The sequence below is a fragment of the Malaclemys terrapin genome, chromosome 5, assembly GCF_027887155.1.
Source record: "Malaclemys terrapin pileata isolate rMalTer1 chromosome 5, rMalTer1.hap1, whole genome shotgun sequence".
Lineage (NCBI taxonomy): Eukaryota > Metazoa > Chordata > Testudines > Emydidae > Malaclemys > Malaclemys terrapin.
In genome coordinates, this window is record NC_071509.1 from 3,584,465 (window position 1) to 3,604,681 (window position 20,217).

At 48.9% G+C, this 20,217-nt stretch overlaps 1 protein-coding gene across 8 annotated transcripts in view; it reads left to right on the plus strand.

The window, feature by feature from the left end:
* The window catches only part of DYSF (dysferlin), a 289,365-nt gene that overhangs the window by 40,893 nt on the left and 228,255 nt on the right, over nucleotides 1-20,217 (plus strand). For all 8 annotated transcript variants that reach the window (XM_054030057.1, XM_054030060.1, XM_054030064.1 and 5 more), the window contains exons 3-4: nucleotides 3,989-4,080; nucleotides 18,318-18,423. In XM_054030057.1, coding sequence (XP_053886032.1) covers nucleotides 3,989-4,080; nucleotides 18,318-18,423 — 198 coding nt within the window. The remainder of the gene's footprint in view (nucleotides 1-3,988; nucleotides 4,081-18,317; nucleotides 18,424-20,217) is intronic.

Consider the following 20,217-nt stretch of genomic DNA (forward strand, 5'->3'; position numbering starts at 1 on the left):
CAGTCTTCGGCGGTATTTCAGCGGCGGGTAATAAACCTTGCCGCCAAAGACAGAAGCACCCGCCGCCGAAATACCTCCGAAGAGCGTCCGCGACTGAAGGACTCTCCGCCGAATTGCCGCCGAAGACCAGGAAACAAAATATCGGGACAAATGGCGTCCCGACCATACTCTGGTCAGGACGCGGGACAAACTCCTCAAAATCGGGACGGTCCCGATTTTATCGGGGCGTCTGGTCACCCTAGCCAGGAGCCACGTTTGCGGGAACCAGAGTTCATTCCATTCCTTGAGTCACAGAGCTTGGTCCGAATTCTACCCCGTGAGAGCTCTGTATCTCTCTTTTCTAGCACCCAAGTTCATCCCTGGTGTAGCTACACTGCCGTGAGTGCAGTTACACTGGGGGCTAATTTAGCCCTTTGTTGTTCACTGCTGGGTCCAGCTCCCTGGGATCTTGGTGGGTGCAGGTTTCCCATCTTGATTCTGGCTTCACTAAAGCCCACTGGAAGCTTCATCTGCAGGCCCTCTGTGATCAGAGTCCTGGGGCGGAGACTGCAGGGGGTGAGGGTGGTCTAAACGCTGGTGCATGTATGTCCCTTGATCTGGTGTAATGCCTACACTGCATCAGCAGCGTCTGAACTCAGGGCCTCAAAGCACAGACCTCTACTACGAGAGCGAAAGGAGTAACTCTGTTAGCTGGCAGCAGTAGTAGTCTGTTCTCTAGTAACCAACCACCGCAAGGCAAGTGCACACCGGCTGTGCACAAATGATCCGTGCTCCTAGCAGGAATTGGCTTTAATTGAAAGCCGCGCTGCCGCAGGTCCTTTAAGGGCAATCTGGAGTGATCAAAGCGTGACGTATCAGCCACGTGTGGCCTTTGGAGACTTAAAGCACTGCCCTCCACCAACCTCTCCCTGTAGCTACCATTGTGAGGACAAAGCTGGTTGACCCTAGCACCTTTATTCCTGGTGGAACCAAGCAAATAGCCATTTCTGGTCATGCGCTGTATCGGGGAGATGTGTTGTATTCTGCGCATGGGCAGACATTATGGCTGGGCAGTTTTTCCCTAGATTAGTGACACGTACATGTAATAAAGGCACAATGCCAATGGCTATACATGGAGGGAGTGATGTCCAGGGGCTGGAGATCAGGACTCCTGGGTTTTGCCCTGCCTCTACGGCTAAGTAGCTGGGTACCCTTGGCCAAGTCCCCAGTCCTATGGGTCTCCCTCCCTTTTCAAAAACCCTGGTGCTGAAGGGGTTTGTGGGGCATGAGCTTTCCACCTGTGGGAATTGTATTTTGCCATGACCCTCAGCAGACAGCACACCAACCCATTGAGGTCAACAGGATGATACACAGCAAGGAGTCCGGTGGCATGAAGAAGTGAGTTTTTTTACCCACAAAAGCTTATGCCCAAATAAATCCGTTAGTTTTTAAGGTGCCACCGGACTCCTTGTTGTTTTTGTGGATACAGACTAACCCGGCTACCCCCGATAGGATGAGTCACGTGCTTCAAGTTAATCACGTGCATATGTGTTTACGGGCTCTGGAGAGAAGGGCAATGTTGGTACGTGTCTCTGAGAGATCATTACAAGCCATGGCAAAGTGGGTGTGCCTTGGGCCAGTGTGGTGCTGGAATGCATTCAGTGTTGCCCTGTTGAAAAATGAAACCCATCGGAATGCTACGCAGGATTTCATTTTATATGTCTCTAGATCTCTCTAGATATACATGTATGGCTGGAAAAGACCTTCAGGGTCAGCTAGTCCAGCCCCCTGTGCTGAGGCAGGACCATGTAAACCTAGATCAGGGTTTCTCAAACAGGGGTTGCCGCTTGTGTAGGGAAAGCCCCTGGCAGGCCGGGCCGGTTTGTTTACCTGCCCCGTCTGCAGGTCCGGCCGATCGCGGCTCCCACTGGCCATGGATCGCTGCTCCGAGCCAATGGGGGCTGCTGAAAGTGGCGGCCAGTAAGTCCCTCGGCCCATACCGCTTCCCCCAGCCCCCATTGGCTCGGAGCAGCGAACCGCGGCCAGTGGGAGCCATGATCGGCCGGACCTGCGGACGGGGCAGGTAAACAAACCGGCCCGGCCCTCCAGGGGCTTTCCCTACACAAGCAGTGGACCCTGTTTGAGAAACCCTGATCTAGGATTGTCCAACCTGTTCTTATAAACCTCCAATGCTGACGATTCCACAATCTGCCTAGGTATCTTAATTCCCCTTAGAGTTAGAAAGTTTTTTTTCTGAATATCTAACCTACATCTCCCTTTGCTGTAGATTAAGCCCACAACTTCTTGTCCTACCTTCAGTGGACATGGAGAACAATAGATCACTGTCATCTTGATAACAACCTTTGACATATTTGAAGACTGTTATCATGTCCCTCCTCATTCTTTTCTTGTTTAGACTAAACCTGAAATCCAGAACTCAGTTAACCAGGGGAATTTTCCCGAGATCTGCCGGGTCCAGACTTCCTGGCTTTTCCGTCAATTTCATGATGAACCAGCTATGAAGCTGTGACTTGCTGTGCGGAAGTGGTGGGCTCTCTTGGGATGTCCTGTGGAAATGAGTGCTTTTTAAAGTGCTATTTCATCACTGTATGTACTTTACCTGGTCCTCCTCACTGTAGTATCTGAGCACCTTCATTACATTCCCACACTCCTGCAAGATTTGCAGATGGGAAACTGAGGCACAGGGTAGCTCAAGTGACTTTCCCAAGGTCACATAGAAAGTCTGTGGCTGAGCCGAGAACTGAACCCAGGTGTCCTAAGTCACAATATAATGCCTCATCCACTGTCCTTCCTAACCAGTGCTTTTAAACAAATGTACCAGGACAGCATGAGCCCTGCCTAATCAGACTCCTGGGAGGGAAGGAAGAAATCTACAAAGCTTCTTTTAAAAAAAAAATTGGTTAGGATCTCATTAGTGTACATCTGAACTAAAAATTATGAAGAGGTCTTAGGCCATTCCAGTGATTTCCACCAGCCAAGATCAAGTCTGAATTCATGACTACCGTCAGTCAAAAGATTCTTGATAGAACCGTTTTCTATTGAAAAATGCATTTTTGTTGAAATTGAAACGTTTGATGGGAATGTGTTGATTCCTACACGATTTTTCAACAGGAAAAAGTCAAAATGTGATTTGACAATGTCGTTTTGATTTTGTTCAGACTTCTATATTATATGAAAATATTCATTTTAATATAATTCAGTATGTTATCTTTAAACTCATATATTAGATATAATATTTAATCTTTTAGTAGAATATAGAAGTCAAAATGAAATGGTTTGATACTATTGAAACGAAATGGTCCCAAATCAATTTTTTTATTAGATTTTTTCATTTTGTGGGAATTTTCAAAATTTCATCTTTTCTGGTTTGATTTTTGTTTTTAATTTATTTTGGAATTTCCCATGGAATGAAAATTTGGGTTCCTGACAAACTTTGTGTTGCAAGACTGATGATTAAAATCATGGCAAATGCGGTGATCTGAACACCCTTCATTTCTGCAGGAGGAATGTGGGAAGAATTGGCTGTGAATGTTTTTGAGGTAACAGTTTTCTGTGGAAATGCAGTCAAATCAAAATCAGCACATTTAGTGGGAATGTCTCAATTCTGATAAACTTTTTGACTGGAGACAGTGGAAGGTCAAAAAGTTTTGATACAGTAAAAACACTTCATTTTGACTTTCCCATTTTGTTTCACTTAGTTTAGTGTCTCTTATATTAAACTATTAATTTTAATAATAATTATATGGAGTGTGTTTAATATTACATTTTGTTTCAACATTATTGAAGCGAAACAATGTTTTTGAATAGAAACTTTTTAGAATTTTGATTTTTTTGTCCTGATTTGGAGTGAAAATAAATTTTGAAATGTCAGAATTTCCTGTGGGATGGAAATTCCATTTTTTGGCTGGCTCTAGCAGTGGGTCAGTAGCTGTCTCTGCTAATGCTATAACAAGGCAATGATCTTTTATTGTTTCTCTTCTCGCTCTAGGGGTTTGACTGGGATCTGAAAGGAATTCCCTTAGACCAGAATGCCGAGCTCACTGTTGTCGTCAAAGACCATGAGACTGTTGGAAGAAACAGGTAAGACGTGCTCCCAAATCTCCTCTGTTGTTTCTTGTCCATTTAAGCTACTGACTTGTTTATAAGGGAGGCTGTCAGGCAGCTCATAACCCAAAACACGGGGGTTTTATTTTGGGTGGAGGGTAAACCAAGTTTCCCAGTTCTCGTCTTCTGCCTCTGCCCTGCACCAGGAGTTGCTCTTTACTCCTGGGCTGCGGGTATAAAATCCCTGTCCCAGATCAGGAAGGCTGAGTTATACATCTCCATGGCGTAGCCATAAACGATGCGGGCAGGGGAGAATCACAACCATAGATTGACCTCCTGCTCCTCCAAGCCCCTGCTCTGTACTCAAAGCCCTTCTTAAGATTCTTCCATGAAGCCCATGGGTCGTGAGTGAATATTCACGAGGGTTCTTAGCCCAGTGGCTCTCAGCCAGGGGTACGTGTGTGCCCCTGGGGGCAGGCAGAGGTCTTCCAGGGGGTGCATCATCTCCTCTAGAGATTTGCCTAGTTTTACAACAGGCTACGTAAAAAGCACTAGCGAAGTCAGTACAAACGAAAATTTCAGACAGACACTGACTTGTTTATAGTGCTCTATGTACTACACATTGAAATGTAAGTGTAATATTGATATTCCAATTGATTTATTTTATAACTAGACGGTAACAATGAGAAAGTCAGCAATTGTTCAGTACTAGTGTGGCTGGGACACTGTGGTATTTTTAGGTCTGATTTGGTAAGCAACTAGTTTTTAAGTGAGCTGAAACTTGGGGTACGCACGACAAATCAGACTCCGGAAAGGGGTACAGTCATCTGGAAAGGTTGAGAGCCACAGTAGAGCCATTCTGGTTGTACAGTACTGCCAATTTCTTTCTCTCTGTAGTGGTCTGTACTTTTGCTGATGTAGCTAATAACTTTAGGTCAGCTTCTGCCTTCAGATGAATGTCTGTGTAATATGCTGCTTAAACATATGCTATGCCCCCCTCTGGTCGCTGGGCCATAGAGAAGATAACAGCCTACTACTGCTGCCAGCTAGTGAAGTCCCTCCTTTAGCTGAAACGGTAGAGGTCTGTGCTGCGGTGTTGAAGATCAGGGGTTTGACCCTGTGGTGGGGCAGTAGTGCATAGTGTGGCTAGTGGCTAGAGCACAAGACTGGAACTCAGGGGAGCAGAGTTCTGTTCTTGGCTCTACTCTCCTGGGACCTTGGGGAAGTCACTTCACCTCTCTGCTTCAGTTTCCTCATCTGTCAAATGGGAATAATGATAGTGATCTCTGCATAAAGTGTTTTGAGATCTGCTGATGAAAACGCTAGATAAGGTATGATTATTACAGACACACACGGAGCTCCTCTGACTTGAGTAGGGGCTGGGCACGTGTGACTAACTCCAAGGGCAAAATTTGGCTCTTTTGGTCATTTCTGCTTTAACTCCAAAAGCTGCGTTTGCTCCGGGAGCTGGGTGAGCAGTGCAGAGGGACCCTGGGGAAGGGGCGCTAGGGGAGCCGCATGCTGGGTTTTCTTCCTTTCCTGCTCTTAAAGCCAAGGACCTGGGAGGGGGTTGAGTTTCATCCTGTCTGTCTATAAGCAGGTAACAGGATTTCTAAGCAGAGGTCTCGCTGGAGCGACTGGGGGTTTGGTTTGCCTCCTAGTGCGAGCTGCTGGCCTGTCCTGGTTAATGTTAACAAATGGCGCGTGTGACTTATGCCACCTACACGCGGCGTGTGGGTGAACTTCAGCGGCGCTGCTGAGAGGAATGTGCTGCGTTTCTGATGCCATTGAGTCGAAAGCATGGGGGGAGATGGCGGGTTTTCTCGAGTACCGAGAATGTAAAGAACCCTTTGTGCCTCTACAGCACATTCCCTAGAAGTGCTGTGGGCTGGCTGGCTGTCAGTATGACTAATGCCTGGCCCAGGGAGAGGCTAAGGTATGTAATGCTCAGGTGCTCTCCTGTAGTTTAAGTGGCAGAGGATGAGGGTTCTAAGCCCACCTCCCTCTGTGGAACCTTTTATCCCCTGGGTGACCCTGTAAGTGTCGCGAGGTGTAAAGATTAAGTCCTCTTTAGTGACTTGGCTAGGCTGGGTTTGTTTCCCTTCCTGTGTCTGGCCAGGCTCACGCTGCGCTGGAGCTGGGAAGGGAGTTGGTTGTAATATAAACATTCCCGGAAGCTTCCTTCCCAAACAGCATTTGCACTGGGCGCCTGTGTGCGTCCGGGCTCTCGGGGGAACCTTTATTTATTTTTTAGTTTAATCACTTCTGAGACGGAACCGTCGCTCTCTCCCTCCTAGATCGGCGTGGGTGGAGGCTCCGCCTTGCGTTCGGCAAGCAGGGGGTTAACTCTACACCACTCCCCTGGCACAGATGGGGAAGCAGTGAGATGGGGCTAGAGGCTACAGGCTAATCAGCTTCCCAGCACGGCTTCACTGCTAGGGCCAGGGCCGGCTTGCCCTGGAGAGAATGCTCCATGGCCAGTCGTTACAGGACTGAAGCAGCAGCCCAGACTACAGTTTTCCTGTTGCTTGTAACGTCTGGCAATTAGGGTTATAGCACGCTTGCAGAGTGTGATGTGGCTTCCTCTGTTGGACTTATCCACATAGGCTGTTCTCTATGTGTTGCTAGAGGATGGCTTACACCGGAACAGCGATCGTCTGCGTCCGCACAGGCATAACCCCAGTAGAACTGTATGGGGAGAGGATGTATGTTGCTCAGGGAACTAGTAGAATTTTGAGGGTTTTGTCAGCAAGGCTCAAAACTGAGCATGGACGTACGTAAGGCTGTACCGCCCCACAGTGTAGATCAGCCCTGAGTCACTGATTCTAGCTTCGTGGCTGGGTGTGCACCTGTCTCTGAAAATACCATCCACTGTGCCCCGGAGATAAGAGCGGGCCCATCTGACTCACCTTCCCCCATCCATGCAATGATTTGAAAATATGCCCCTGAGTTTCTTTGGGGGTTTAAAAAAACCCCAGCCAGACACTGCTTCAGAATGCAGCCAGTGAGCAGATAGTCCTGCTTTCTCGGGGCTACGCTGTGCTCTGCACACATAATACACTGGCAAAGTAGGTTAATAACCTACTGCAGCTACCGGCTGATAATTACTTCATTAGCTCAAGTACTAAAGATCAGTGTGGTAGGGCTGCAGGGCCCGGTTCAAGCCCAGCAGATCATCCATGCAGAGATTGTTACCTGTGCCCTGGTCGAAGTTTTGCGGGCAGAGTGTAGCCATTCTCCAGGGTTGGTGAGCTTTAGGTTAACTCTTGTCTTATTTAGGACACAGCATCTAGCTGTCTGGAAAGCCCATTGTAATGGGATTAAGAGTAGTAGAGGGTTGTTTAAGAAAAAGCATGTCTACATTGCTCTCTTTATACTTACAGAGCTTGGAAGGGAGACGAAACCACCGATCTCTGACTATGAGAGGGCTAGGATGAGAACTAAAGGCAGATTGTTCAACGTCTGTCCTAGACAGCTGTCAGAGACAGGACGCTGGGCTAGTTGGACCTTGGGTCTGAGCCAGTCTGGCTGTTCTCATGTTCCTATAAATGGAATATCTAAGAATAGAAAAAATGATTAAACTAAAAAGAATCCCAAGCTCTTCAAACTGCTGGGCAAGCACAGAACAACGTCAAAGGAAAGAGTGGGCTTAAAATTCATACGCTGGGGTGAGTGGGGACACAGATTTCCTTGTTTGTGTTACAAGTAAACACCTTCTCTCCTAAAACCAAAGGTACCTTAACTGTCCTATTTTGTGTGTCATCATTTACGCTACACTGGCTTTTTGCGTTTTGCTCCGTTTGGAGACTAATAGACTGTTTCTCTACACTTCTGAATGTGTAAACAAAATAGAATCCATTCCAAACACTAGACGCCTCTGACAAACTGCTTATTTTATGGGATGTGTACTGGACAGACGCCAGCAATTTGCACGGTCCCCACAGCAATATCAACACAGAAACATTTAATAAACCACAGTAACAAAGACCTCGATTTAATAAAGCCACTTGAGCGTGTGTTTAAAGTTCAGCATATGAGAAGTCTCTGCAGGATTGTGGTCAAAATTTCCAGCAGAGTCCCCCTGCTCCCCAATCACTCGCTCTGCTCTCAACTTTGTAGGGGTCAAAGAGCAAAGAAGGGTCACACAATGTGATCTGAATGTTAGCAACTTCAGGATGGAATGGAGTGTGATCCAAGAGGCTGTAAAGGAAAACACCTTGCCAGAGCCCCCTCTCTCATACCAATACAGTTCAGGTGGGTTTACTGGCAGTATCTTATTGAGGCGAAAAGGCAGGTAGGTCCCTGATAATTTAAGGCTTTCTAGGTGAAAACTAACATCTATCTGGTCAATTTCACACTAGTGGGTATGTCAGTTTCACCTGGCGGTTCCCTCACTGTAGCAGGGATGCTGCAGTTTGGGTTGCAGAAGCTGCAGGGGAATGTTATTTTCTTTAGAAAAAATAAACTGTTTTCAGGAACACTTAGACGCGGGGGAGGGAGGAGAAATATTTCTGCTGAGGAGTGAAAGGCTGTTATTATAAAACTGACGCTGACCTGCCTCTGTGTTCCAGGTGGGAGAGGGCACAAATCTGGGGAAGGAAAGCAGGTCAGGCACACGACTCAGCTTTTCAGAGAAAACGTTGTCTACGATAGGCATTCAAACCTTTTGCTTTAAGAGTTTCTTGCAGACAGAGACCCCCCTCAGCACCCATCTATCAGCCAGCCCTCTCCTGAAACAGCAGCATACTCGCTGTAGGCTCCAGCCCCTGCAATAACTCTCTCACCCTGCCCGGACCTCTTCTTAAAGGGGCAGCTCCCACTTCTCTCATTATCTAGTTAGGCTTGGCAGAATTGCATTCTTATTTTTTTAAATAATTTGATGGATAATATCAATGTTTATTTTTAAGATTTTTTTTTCGTTTTTTATCTATTTAAATTTTCACAGGTGTGGGCATCGGACAATATTTAATGAGTGTAGATGCTGAGATTCAAAAAGTTGAAGCTTTGTCACTGTTAAAAACCAAATTGTCAACATCACATGTCAAAATATATAAAGTAAAGTTCCTTAAATCAAACTCTAAATTCTCAAGCAGCATTTTTCTTACTTCGCTGATCTGTGCACTTGGATTAGTATCGATGGGAATACTTTTTCATCCGTGTGTGTGTGTGTGTGTACGGTGAAATGGATGTTGACTGGCATTTACTGATATAGATTACATATAGCTTGAAAAGATTAATTTATCATTAAAAACATATATGCAATATGCATTCAAAATGATTAAATATAAATTATATGAATCAATTTCTAAAACATAGAATCATAGAATATCAGGGTTGGAAGGGACCTCAGGAGGTATCTAGTCCAACCCCCTGCTCAAAGCAGGACCAATCCCCCACTAAATCAACTTAAATCAAGCTATTCCAAGGACCTTGCAAATGCAAGAGGGTGTTGCGGGGTTTTTAGAGAGAGATGAGGGTATAATTGATTTCTGGTGATGATGTTCACATTATGAAGGACTCTGCTCCACTCACAGATCCCAGAGGATGCAGAGTTGATTGTAAACTCAGCCCCTTTGATCAGTGAATGACATAAACCTGCGTCCTGCAGGGCTCTCTTTGTTCCAACACCCCTGCTTGGCACCCCGGGGGGCAGAAGCTCTGAGCCCCCACCCAGAGCAGGAGACTGAGCAACTGAGCTGGGCCATGGAGTATTGGGGAGGGGGCTCAGAAAGACAGAGGTTGAGACCCCCTGGTCTAATGTACCTTCTGAAATCCTGGCGGGATACAACAAAGAGCATGTAGTGCCCGGAATAAAGGCAGCTTGGTTTAGCGGAGCGAGCACAGGACTGGGACCCAGGAATGCCTCGTTTCTACTCTCAGCTCTAACTCGACGATCTAGGCCAAGCCACTTAACTTAACCCATGCCTCAGCTTCCCCATCTGTTGTAACACTTGCCAACCTCAGGGTGGTTATTGTGAGGATTGCTGCATGCTTGTAAAGCTGCTAAATATTGTTAGCTTTAGGTTTTTCCAGAGACCCTTGGCCTGCAGGTCCGTGACTGAGATTGTCGGCTGCTTGGCAGGAGAACGATATAGCAAAGATCAGCAGACTGGGGGGGGAGTAAGACGAGGAAACATAGGACGGAGTTGCTGTGATATTCCGGGGCGGAATCCCGACCAGTGAGGGGCTGTATCAACCCGGGGTGCCTCACTAGGCTTTGCTGTTGTAGCTTTCAGTTTGGGTTGCTCAGAATCGGCCTGCCAGCATGCAGGTCACGCCACGGCCACCGTCCTGGTCCAGCAGCTTGTCAGCAGCACAGCAGGCACACTCACACTGCACAACCCCCGCCCGCTGCAGCGAGTCTCAGAGCCCCGGGCTACAGACTTGGGCTCGGGCTACGGCACTGAAAATAGCCCTGTAGACGTTCCCAGTTGGGCTGGAACTTCACCATCCTCGGCAGGTTTTAGAGCCCGAGCAGCGGCATGAGTGGGACCCGCTGGTGTTAGCCCCTTGCACAAGCCCCGTGAGCTCGGGTGCGTAGACCAGGGCTCTGAGACTTGTTGCTGTGGGTGGTTTTTTTTGCAGTGTAGACACACTCTCAGAGGTCCCAGTCAGGACAAAGGTCCTGTTGTATTGGGAGCTGGGCAGGTATCGCTGCCCCAAAGAGCTTGGGCCTAGATCCTCAAAGGTATTTGGGCTCCTAATTTCCATTGATTGAAAAACTACTTTTTGAGGATCTGGGCCTCACGTCCTCAATAGGGACAAGATGCAGCAGGAGGAGGAGGAGGTCATGTGACAGGGAGGGGATTGCAGTGGTGCGCACATAAATTCAGTGTATCCGATTCTCTCTTAAAGTGGCTGTTTCTCTGATGATTTGCCAAAAGCTGTGAGCGTGGACCTGGAAAACGCCAAGAAAACTCTCTGGCTTGGAGAGTACCATCTAAGCGATTTAGCTGGCCGCAGCAGAGAGATTTGATATTTTCAAAATGGGTCATTGGCCCTGGAACGTTTGCATTTGGAAAGCGAAATCTGCTCCATGCCCACTGTTAGGGATAAGTACTGTGTGCGTTAAGGGCAGCCTGGGCGCTCCTTTTTAATTTAATATTTGCCTGGGGTTGTGAAGGTGTAAAGTCCTGTGTGCGTGCTTCCTAGCAGGGTCTCCAGGGGGTTGGAACTGGTGCTCGCTGGGTGGTTTGTTTTCTTTTTACTTTGTCCTGCACCTAAAAATAAATGTTTATCTTTGTGGATTTTGTCCTCTGTTTGCCAAAGAAAGGGGGCCTGGGATCTGCTGCTTCTCATTCGCTTCTTACAACAGGAGCTGGATTCAGGGTAAATCTGAATTAACTCCATCCAGGGCGGTGGAGTTGCTCTGGATTTACAGTGCTGGAACCTCCATCAGAAGGTGACTGTGTCTTCTGTCCCTTAACGGTTGGTTTTATACATACCCCACTTTCCTTGTTTTCGACTGAACGGAGCCTGTGCTATTGCTTCAGCATGTTTACAGCTCAGGACGGCTGTTGGGAACTACCTGCTTCCGGGTCTGGAATGTGTATCTGTGAATCAGGTAGACAAAGCAGCTGGCTGTCTCAGAAGTGGGTAGGTCATGCAAATTCCTTCGCTGGGGTATTTGTTTTGACCAGACCCTCCTTTCCTCGGTGGACACACCACATGCTGAGACAAATATATTCCTGGCCATGAATGTAAGTGATCATTGGGAAAGTGAACAGTTCGAGCGTTCCAAGGTAATAAGGAATCCACGCATTCAGCTGCCTTTTACGATACCCTGAGAGTTGAATGACGACAGTGCCATAGATTGTCCTGTGAGATTGGGACGTAGGGTTGATTTTTGGCCTCTGGTTGATGGTGGGAGCATTGTGGTGGGGGCCTAGGACGGTGCACAAAGGCATGTTATTTACTGAAGTCTGACTTGGGCTGTCGCAGCCTGAATCTGCACTGCCCTGATGGCAGTATTTTAAATTCTCCCTGTTGCTGAGTAAATCCCTCCAAGAAACGTTTGAAATCAACTTCTCTTCGGAAAATAGCAGGGAGATAACACTGTCCAGGTCTACTAGCAGTTGTCCCGCCAAGAGTCTTATGGTGCTTTGCAAACATAATGAACAACCCTCCTGAATCATATTCCCCACTTCATCAATGGGGAAACTGAGGCCCAGAGAGACAGTGATTCCCCAGGTTGCCCAGGAAGTCAGAGCCAGGAATAGAACTTGGATTTCTTGATCTTCAGTATTGTACTTTAACTACTGCTCTGTTCTCCCTCCCTATTTTTACATATTCAAAGACTGACAGATTCCAAGCCCAGAAGGGACCATTGTGATCACCTAGTCTGACCTCCTGTGTAACACCGGCCAGAGACCTGCCCCACAATAATCCCTAGAGCCGAGCTTTTAGACAAACATCCCATCTTGATTTAAAAATGGTCATTGATGGAGAATCCACCACGCCCCTTGGTAAATTGTTCCAGTTGTCGATCACTTTCCTCGTTGAAAATGCACGCCTTATTTCCGGTCGGAATTTGTCTAGCTTCAACTTCCAGCCATTGGATCGTGTCAGACTTTTCTCTGCTAGACTGAAGAGCCCATTGTTAAATATCTGTTCCCCAGGGAGTTATTTATAGACCGTGATCAAATCACCCCTTCACCTTCTCTTTGTGAAGCTAAATAGATTGACTCAAGTAGTGCAGTCTCTATAAGGGATGTTTTCTAATCCTTTAATCATTCTCATGGCTCTTCTCTGAACCCTCTCCAATTTGTCAACATCCTTCTTGAATTGGGGGCACCAGAACTGGACCCCCAGTTGCAAACAGAAATTGTCAGCCTTGTGCTACATCTTGGGAAAAGGAGCGTACACAAACCAAACCAAAAGATGGCAAGAAACCCTCTCAGCTGACAGTAATTCAAGCTGATAATCAGACAGTGATGTCTGATGAGAGAATTGCATTTTGGGGTTGCCGTAGAAGCAACCCTCAAGTACTGCTCTTGTGGTTCATGAGGTCATCAGCAGAGCTAGGCAATTAGCTCATTTTTTTTGGGATCACTGGCAGTTCTGAAAAATTGAAAAAACATTTTGGTTCGACCTGAACTGAATCGGAAAAATTCCAGCAAATTGAAAAAGGCCGTGTTGGGTTGGTTAAAACACGTCATTCGACCCGTAACATTTTGTTTCCTGGCATTTTGAAGGGATTGAATTCACACAGCTGGAAGGGGAGAAGAAGCTATCCTCTTATAACTTCTAGCCCCGGGGTTCAGGTGCTCCCTCAAGATGTGGGAGATCTAAGTTTGAATCCCCCCCCGGAGGAGGGATTGAACCTACGTCTCCACACTTCTGGTGAGTGCCCAAACCACCAGGTGACGCAGGGGGGGCATTCTCAGTCTGTCCTATTGAAGCTGTTCTACTTTGTATAAATGAATATTCATTGGAACAGGGACTTGGACTTGGGGTTTCCTAGGCACCAGGCATCCTCTCACTCTCTGGCCCAATGACTATTCAAACATTTTATACAAAGTGGATTCGTTTTCTAAGGCAAATGAGCTAGACAGCTGCAGGGGGGCTTTCTTTCTGTCAGATCTAAGTGCTGTACCTGCAGGGGGTTCTGTTGAAGGCTCTCTGAGTGTCAAGGGAAAGCGTCACCACTAGTCTGTGACCATGAGAGGCAGGGGCTGAAATTTACCGAGAAGCATATATTAACAGCATATATTAGAGAAAAGCACAAATGACAGTGGACACATCATTACGCTAGTTTTTCCCCCAGTCGGTTCCTGTAGCCTGTCTGAGTCATCTTATAGCAGCAATGCAGGGAGCCGTGCTGGGGAAGAAAGTTGCTGGTGTTCGGAAATAGATCCCAGCTTGGAGCTTCCATCTGGCTGTTAAATGGCCAGGGGAAAATATTGCAAAGATTAATAAAAATAGATCTTGTTTAAGCTGAGAAGGCCATACCCAGTGAAAGGTGCGGGGGCAATGGAAGGAGGTTGAATGTAACTTACACACGTTGGAATTTGGCCATGATGCCAAGGTTAAAGTGCTATAGGATAGTTAGCAACTGCAAGGGGTCTGAATGTTTGTACACCTCTACCGATAGAACGCTGTCCTCGGGAGCCAAAAAATCTTACCACGTTATAGGTGAAACCGCGTTATATCGAACTTGTTTTGATCCGCCGGAGTGCGCAGCCCCGCCCCCCGAAGCGCTGCTTTACCGCGTTATATCCGAATTCGTGTTATATCGGGTCGCGTTATATAAGGGGTAAAGGTGTATTTACATCTTTTTGGAAAGACAGCACTCCCTGCAGCACAGCACCCCCTAGGGCCGACCTGACTCTCTGCAGTACAGCCACGGGGGTTGAGGTCAGTATTGATGCCCAGGGAAGAGCGCCCCCTGCTGAATCACTAACACCACTGCTTGCAGCCGCTGGGTTTTCCTTAGCAACATGCCATCTAGGTATCCGTGAAATGTTAGTTGCTTAGGCCTGGCATTTGTAACCAAGCAGCACCACCACGGTTGGTGCCAAGAGGAAGCTGCAGTCCCTGCTCCAGGGGCTTTCTGCCCTACGGTTCTTGTTTCCCTTAGTGGTGAGGAACCTGTGTCAAAGTGCAGAGTTTGTCATGTAACAGCGGGCGTATCGGGTGTGGGGGTCATCCCTTCCCACCCCTTAGAAATAAAGGGCCAGATCCCCAACGGGGGTGAATAAGCCATCGCTCCAGTGGAGTCAGTGGGCCAGATCTCCAGCTGGTGTGAAGAATTGTCATCCCTCTACTGCAGTCAATGGGACAGATTCCCAGTTGGTGTAAATCCACATTGCTCCATTGTGACCCAAGCCAAGGATCTGGCCCCAACTGTTTAAACACAGAGAGAGAAAACACGGTTCCCATCGTGTCCCTAGCGGCCGCCCTGCCTCCAGGGGGCAGCGGGATTTGTGCAGCAAATAGAGCTGTGGAAAAACAATGGCTCCGTGGTGGGATTTGGCAGGCTATTTGTGTTCAAGCAAACTTAAAAATAGGGGGAAATAATCAACTTCAGGCTGGCTGCTTGAGTGAGCTCCAGGCGCCTTCCCCCTCCCAGCCAGGATGCTAACCCCTTCGAAGAGCGGCTATGTTATAATTTATGTTACAGGCTTGTCTGGGCGCCTCCCTTCCCGGCTTCCCCTCATTGTCTCCCCACGGTGACTGATACCTTTTTTCCAGGAATTCTCATCTCGCTGCTTTAGTTTCGAGGGCAGCGTATTTCTTCCCACAGCACGAGTGTGAAGGGAAAGCGGAGAGCTCGGTTAGCCCATCTGGCAGGGCTTTGGGTCAGAGCAGCCGAAGGGGTTACCCAAAGAGAGAGGCGTAAGGGAGGATTTAAATCCAGGAGGGGAGCAAATTCAAGGGGATGCGGATAGATTAAAAACCGGGGGCCGGATTCCCAGCTGGTGTTGCAGGCTAGGTCCAGGTCTGGCTGTTTGTACCTACATAATATTTCTTAACTTCTCTCTGTCCACACTGCCTGGGCTCCAGTTTAGCCTTCATCATCTCCTGATCTTTGGCAACTGTAATCTGCTTCTCTCTGGCCTTGCCACCAGCCATGGTGCCCCCTCGAGCCCATTCAGAACCTTCCTGGCTCGTTCCTCCGACCCCATAAACCCTCGTCTTTGCGCCCCCGCCCCGGCTCCCTTGCCTCTGCCTCGAACCCAAGCCCCTTTCCTTTGCCTTCACTTAGCCCACCCTCTCTGTCTGCCCAATTAGCTTCTCGACCCATCGGCTCTGCCGTCTCGCCGCCAGCAATAGCGCCTCCATCGCTCCTTTGTCCACTTCTCCCTTGAGTACCCCTGGCTCTGTTACGCTGCCCCCCCGTGCATGGGGTAAACTCCCCCTTCAATATTCATGATGTCGCCACCTTGCCCTCGTCCAGATCTCTCCTGTGCTGTGATGCCCTCAGATCACTCACCCATCTGGCACAGGGTAGCCAGAGGGTGACCTGGGACTTCTGACCTTCTGCTCAATTCTGTTGCCTCATGTCCGCACTTCACCCCTGCTTTGGTCATCAGTCTGGTCCACTTGTTTCCTGCTGTCAGTTCTGTGGGTTGCTGCGGTCTGTCTGGGGGAGGGGCTATTGTTTTTGTGCCTGGTACGATATGGGACCCTGCTCCTTGACGGGGTTTCCGGACATAACCATGATATAAAGAAATACAGGTGTTAGCTTGCATGGCTCCATCAATAATGCCAATATACAAAAGTAAAAGTATTCCTAACCCCACGCCTTCAAAAAGCACAAATCAGACCCCAAAGAATCAAAAGCCTGAAAAATAAAAGTCAGGTTCTTTTTAGTTGCCTTTTCGTTTTTGAGCCGTTAGCAACCACCTGGGCTAGAAACTTGCATTTTTCCCTAATGGAAGCTGAGATCCTCGCATGATCCCATGACTCCAGGAGCTGGGATTTGAGAAAAACACCAATGACCGCGAGATTTGCAATCGGATCACAAGCAGCACCAGTCTAATACTAAGAATTAGTACAAGATTCACACACTCAATCATTTTCATGGAACTTAAGCCCCCAAGGAACCTGGAAGGGCTGAGTTCAGAGTGTCCAAGTGCAGTGAGGTGGATGTGCTATCAATACTTTGGGCCTGTCTCTATGGCGAGTTAGTACTGGGTGAATTGGGGTGGGAATCTACAGTGCACCAGCCCGCCGGGCTGTAATTTGCCGTACAGACCCGGTTACTGCATGTTAAAGCTCCACTGTGCTCTGTGACGAATTCCCGTTTGAAACAGACAGACCGATACCTGTGCTTTGACCCTAAGCACTAGGGAATCTAGATGTTTAAATCTAAAGCAGTGGTTCTCAACCTGTTTATCATTGCGGGCCACGTATGGGGCCCACAGTGTGTTACCTGGGCCGCAGGTTGAGAACCACAGCCTCCCCTCAAGCTCCCCCAGCGACCCCTATGCTCAGCGCCCCTAGGATTAGCGTCTCGGGTACAGAACAGACCCCACAGTGTTTTCTGTGGGCCGAGCAAACAGAAATGACGGTAGCACATCTTGTTCAACCTACCTGGTGTGTCAGCTAGGAGACGTCTTGGTGGGAGGCCCATCTCTGGTGTCCTCTTCGGCCCGCTGTGGTCTCTGAGGATGGCACCCACACCGTTCCTCTGGCGTATTCAGTGCAGCACCAAGACAGGAGCTCTGATAACTCTTTACGTTATTGAGGAAGCTGCTGGTCTTCCTCCACCCCCACTCTGGCAGCTCGGTCCATGCCGACTATCTAACCACAGGGATCCAACATCAGCCTGAGTCTAGCTCCCCTGAGCTGTTGAGGAAACAAGCCAAACCCTACAAGTCATGGTCTTTGCCTGTCCTCCCCCAGCGCATGTGGGTGAAATATACTGAGAGGGTTGTGTTGTTAGCATAGCGTTGAGAGACAGGTATCTAGTGGTCTGAATGCAGGGCTGGGAGCCTGGAGCAGGGAATAGCCATTCATGTTCCACATTCCCTCACTGTGCCTCAGTTTCCCCATCTATACAATGATCTATCTCACAGGGCTGTTGAGGGGATCTGTCTAGCTTAGGTGATGATACAGCCCCTATCACCAATGAACCTTGCAGTCATTAATGTATTTATCCTCACACACCCCTGTGAGGCAGAGCAGTGCTGTCATCCCTATTGACCAGATGGGGAAACTGAGGCACAGAGAGGCTAAATGAGTCCCCCAAGGTGACATAAGTCAGCTATAGGGGAGCAAGGAATTGAACCCAGGTTTTCTGAGCCCCAAACTAGCACCCTAACCATTGGGCCATCTGTCCAGGGGAGGGGAATGAGATAATGCCTCTGACTCTCTTTTGCCCAGAGGTGTTCTAGGCTTACACTGTACCGTACTTTGCACCTATAGACCGCTGCGCCTTTCTGCCCTGCAGAGCTCCTAGGCTTTGGAGGAGCAGCGGTGTTTAGGAGGACCACGAGGAGCTCAGCTTTCACCACGGAGAGCTCGTGGTTATCCGGAAGTTTGGGTGTCCCTGAGATCTCTGTATAATATAGATACTGGGCTCTGCTGTCTCAGGGGCCGGCCTCCCAGAAGCCGGTGAGAAAGAGGTGATCTTCAGGGCTGTGTCTACAAGGAGTTTCCAAACTGGTCAATCTGGGGTATTTCATGTGTATTTTATACCTAATCTTGTTGGCTTCCGTGGGGCGCTATCCAGTTCACTCCAAGCCTGGGACCCCCAGTCTTAACCCCATGCATTCAGTGTCTCTCTTCCTCACCCATTAACTTTTGTTCCTCTGATTCTTTCATAGGTTTTTGGGGGAAGCCCGAGTGCCCCTGCAGGACGTCCTGGGCTCTCCCACCCTGACTGCCAGCTTTAACGCCCCCCTGCTGGACACCAAGAGGCAGAGTACTGGGGTAAGTCCCTCTCCAAGTCTGGGGTCTTGGGGGCGGTGACATTTCCTTGTGGGAGCACAGTCGGGCGTGGCCGGAGGGAAGTGATACGATACACACGCTCTCCCCACCCATTGGCAGCTCCAGTGCCTTGGAAAGTCCGTGATGTTGTTGAGCAAGGGAGATCGTGGGGTCGGTCCCGGTGGGGATGGGAGTTCAGATCCCAATGAAGCGTGTGGGCAGCAGAACTGGTGGAGGAGGCAGCCCTTGGGACAAAATGCCTGTCTCAGTAAAACCGGACCAGAGGCTGGGACGGTTCCACCCGCTCCCCTGTTGCCCAGGCAGCCTGGAACGGAAGTCTGAACAGAATGAGGCTGCAAGCCTTGGGGTTATGTTAAAGTGGGGGGTTGGGACTCTGGGAGGTGCTGATGGGAGGCACAGGAGAAGCTGGAAAAAACCCTGGGCTAGATGAGGCCGCCTGGCTGTGCATGGACGCTCCCAGAACTCCACAGCCAAGGCAGAATTACGGGGCGCCTTCCCCTGACACTTTCAGTTCTTCTATGGGCAGAGCTATGGAGGGGGCATGCAAAACTCCCCCTGATTTCAGGCACTGGGCCCAAATGCCTAGCAGGACCCCATGGTCAGGATTCTGGGTTTCCTCCCTGACCTGTGATGTGATCCCTGAAGCCCCAGAGTGCAGGTGAACCGCAGACCCCGGATTAGCCAAACCTCCTTGTTCGCTGAACTCCAAAGGGGCGGCCTGGTAAATAGGAGGTTTGCAGAGGACTCTGGGGGACCTGGAACTGCAGAGAACCAGTCAAGCTGGCTTCAGTCCTGCCGGGTTTAGCAGCTGGGCAGGAATGGGAGGGTGGCTCTCCCAAGGTAAATCCAGAGGAGAGCCATTGGTGTCGGTGGATTGACACCGGTGTCGCTGAGATAACGATCTAGCTCCTGATTTACCAAACTCCTGACAAGCCAATCCCCTGCCACCTCGTGCCATCACTGATGCCCATGAGAAACGAATCATAGAAGATCAGGGTTGGAAGGGACCTCAGGTATCTAGTCCAACCCCCTGCTCATGAGTGTAAGACTCTTGTAACCCTTTTGCCAGGTGAACTCGGCAGCAACAAGAGCTGGGTTAGCTGTCCAGGCGTTCCTCTTGGCACAATAAAACAGGGCCAGCTCGAGCCCCCACCTGCTAATCTGGGAAAATGTAACATCACCCCCGGGCGCCTCTAAGAGGCAACACTTCCCCTCCTGCAAGCACCGAGTCTGTGTATAACAAAGGAAAACTTTTATTAAAAGGGAACCCAGCATTAGTCTGGGAAACACCATAACCACATTCAAAACCGTGCGATCGTAAGCAAAACACCCCTCCTGGAGCATGCTGGGCGGTGGCCTTCGCCTCAGTTCCTCACCTTACGGTGTGAAAGTCCCACAAAGAAATGTTCCTTTAACAAGCCACTCCCCTCCCTCCACTGCATCCTGCTCACAGTTGCAGCCGTTCACTCTGCATCGTTCATAAAATCATAGAATATCAGGGTTGGAAGGGACCTCAGGAGGTCATCTAGTCCGACCCCCTGCTCAAAGCAGGAACAATCCCAACTAAATCATCCCAGCCAGGGCTTTGCCAAGCCTGTCCTTCACTGTGCGGCTTGCCACTGCTTTCTTTGCTACCACTTGCCTCTCTACTGCAGCCTCTGCCACGTCACCTCTTGAGGTTTGCCACCGAACCCAGCTCTTAAAGCTTCCGCCATGGGGTTTAGGGCCGAAGAAGCGGGTTTTTTACCCATGAAAGCTTATGCCCAAATAAATTCG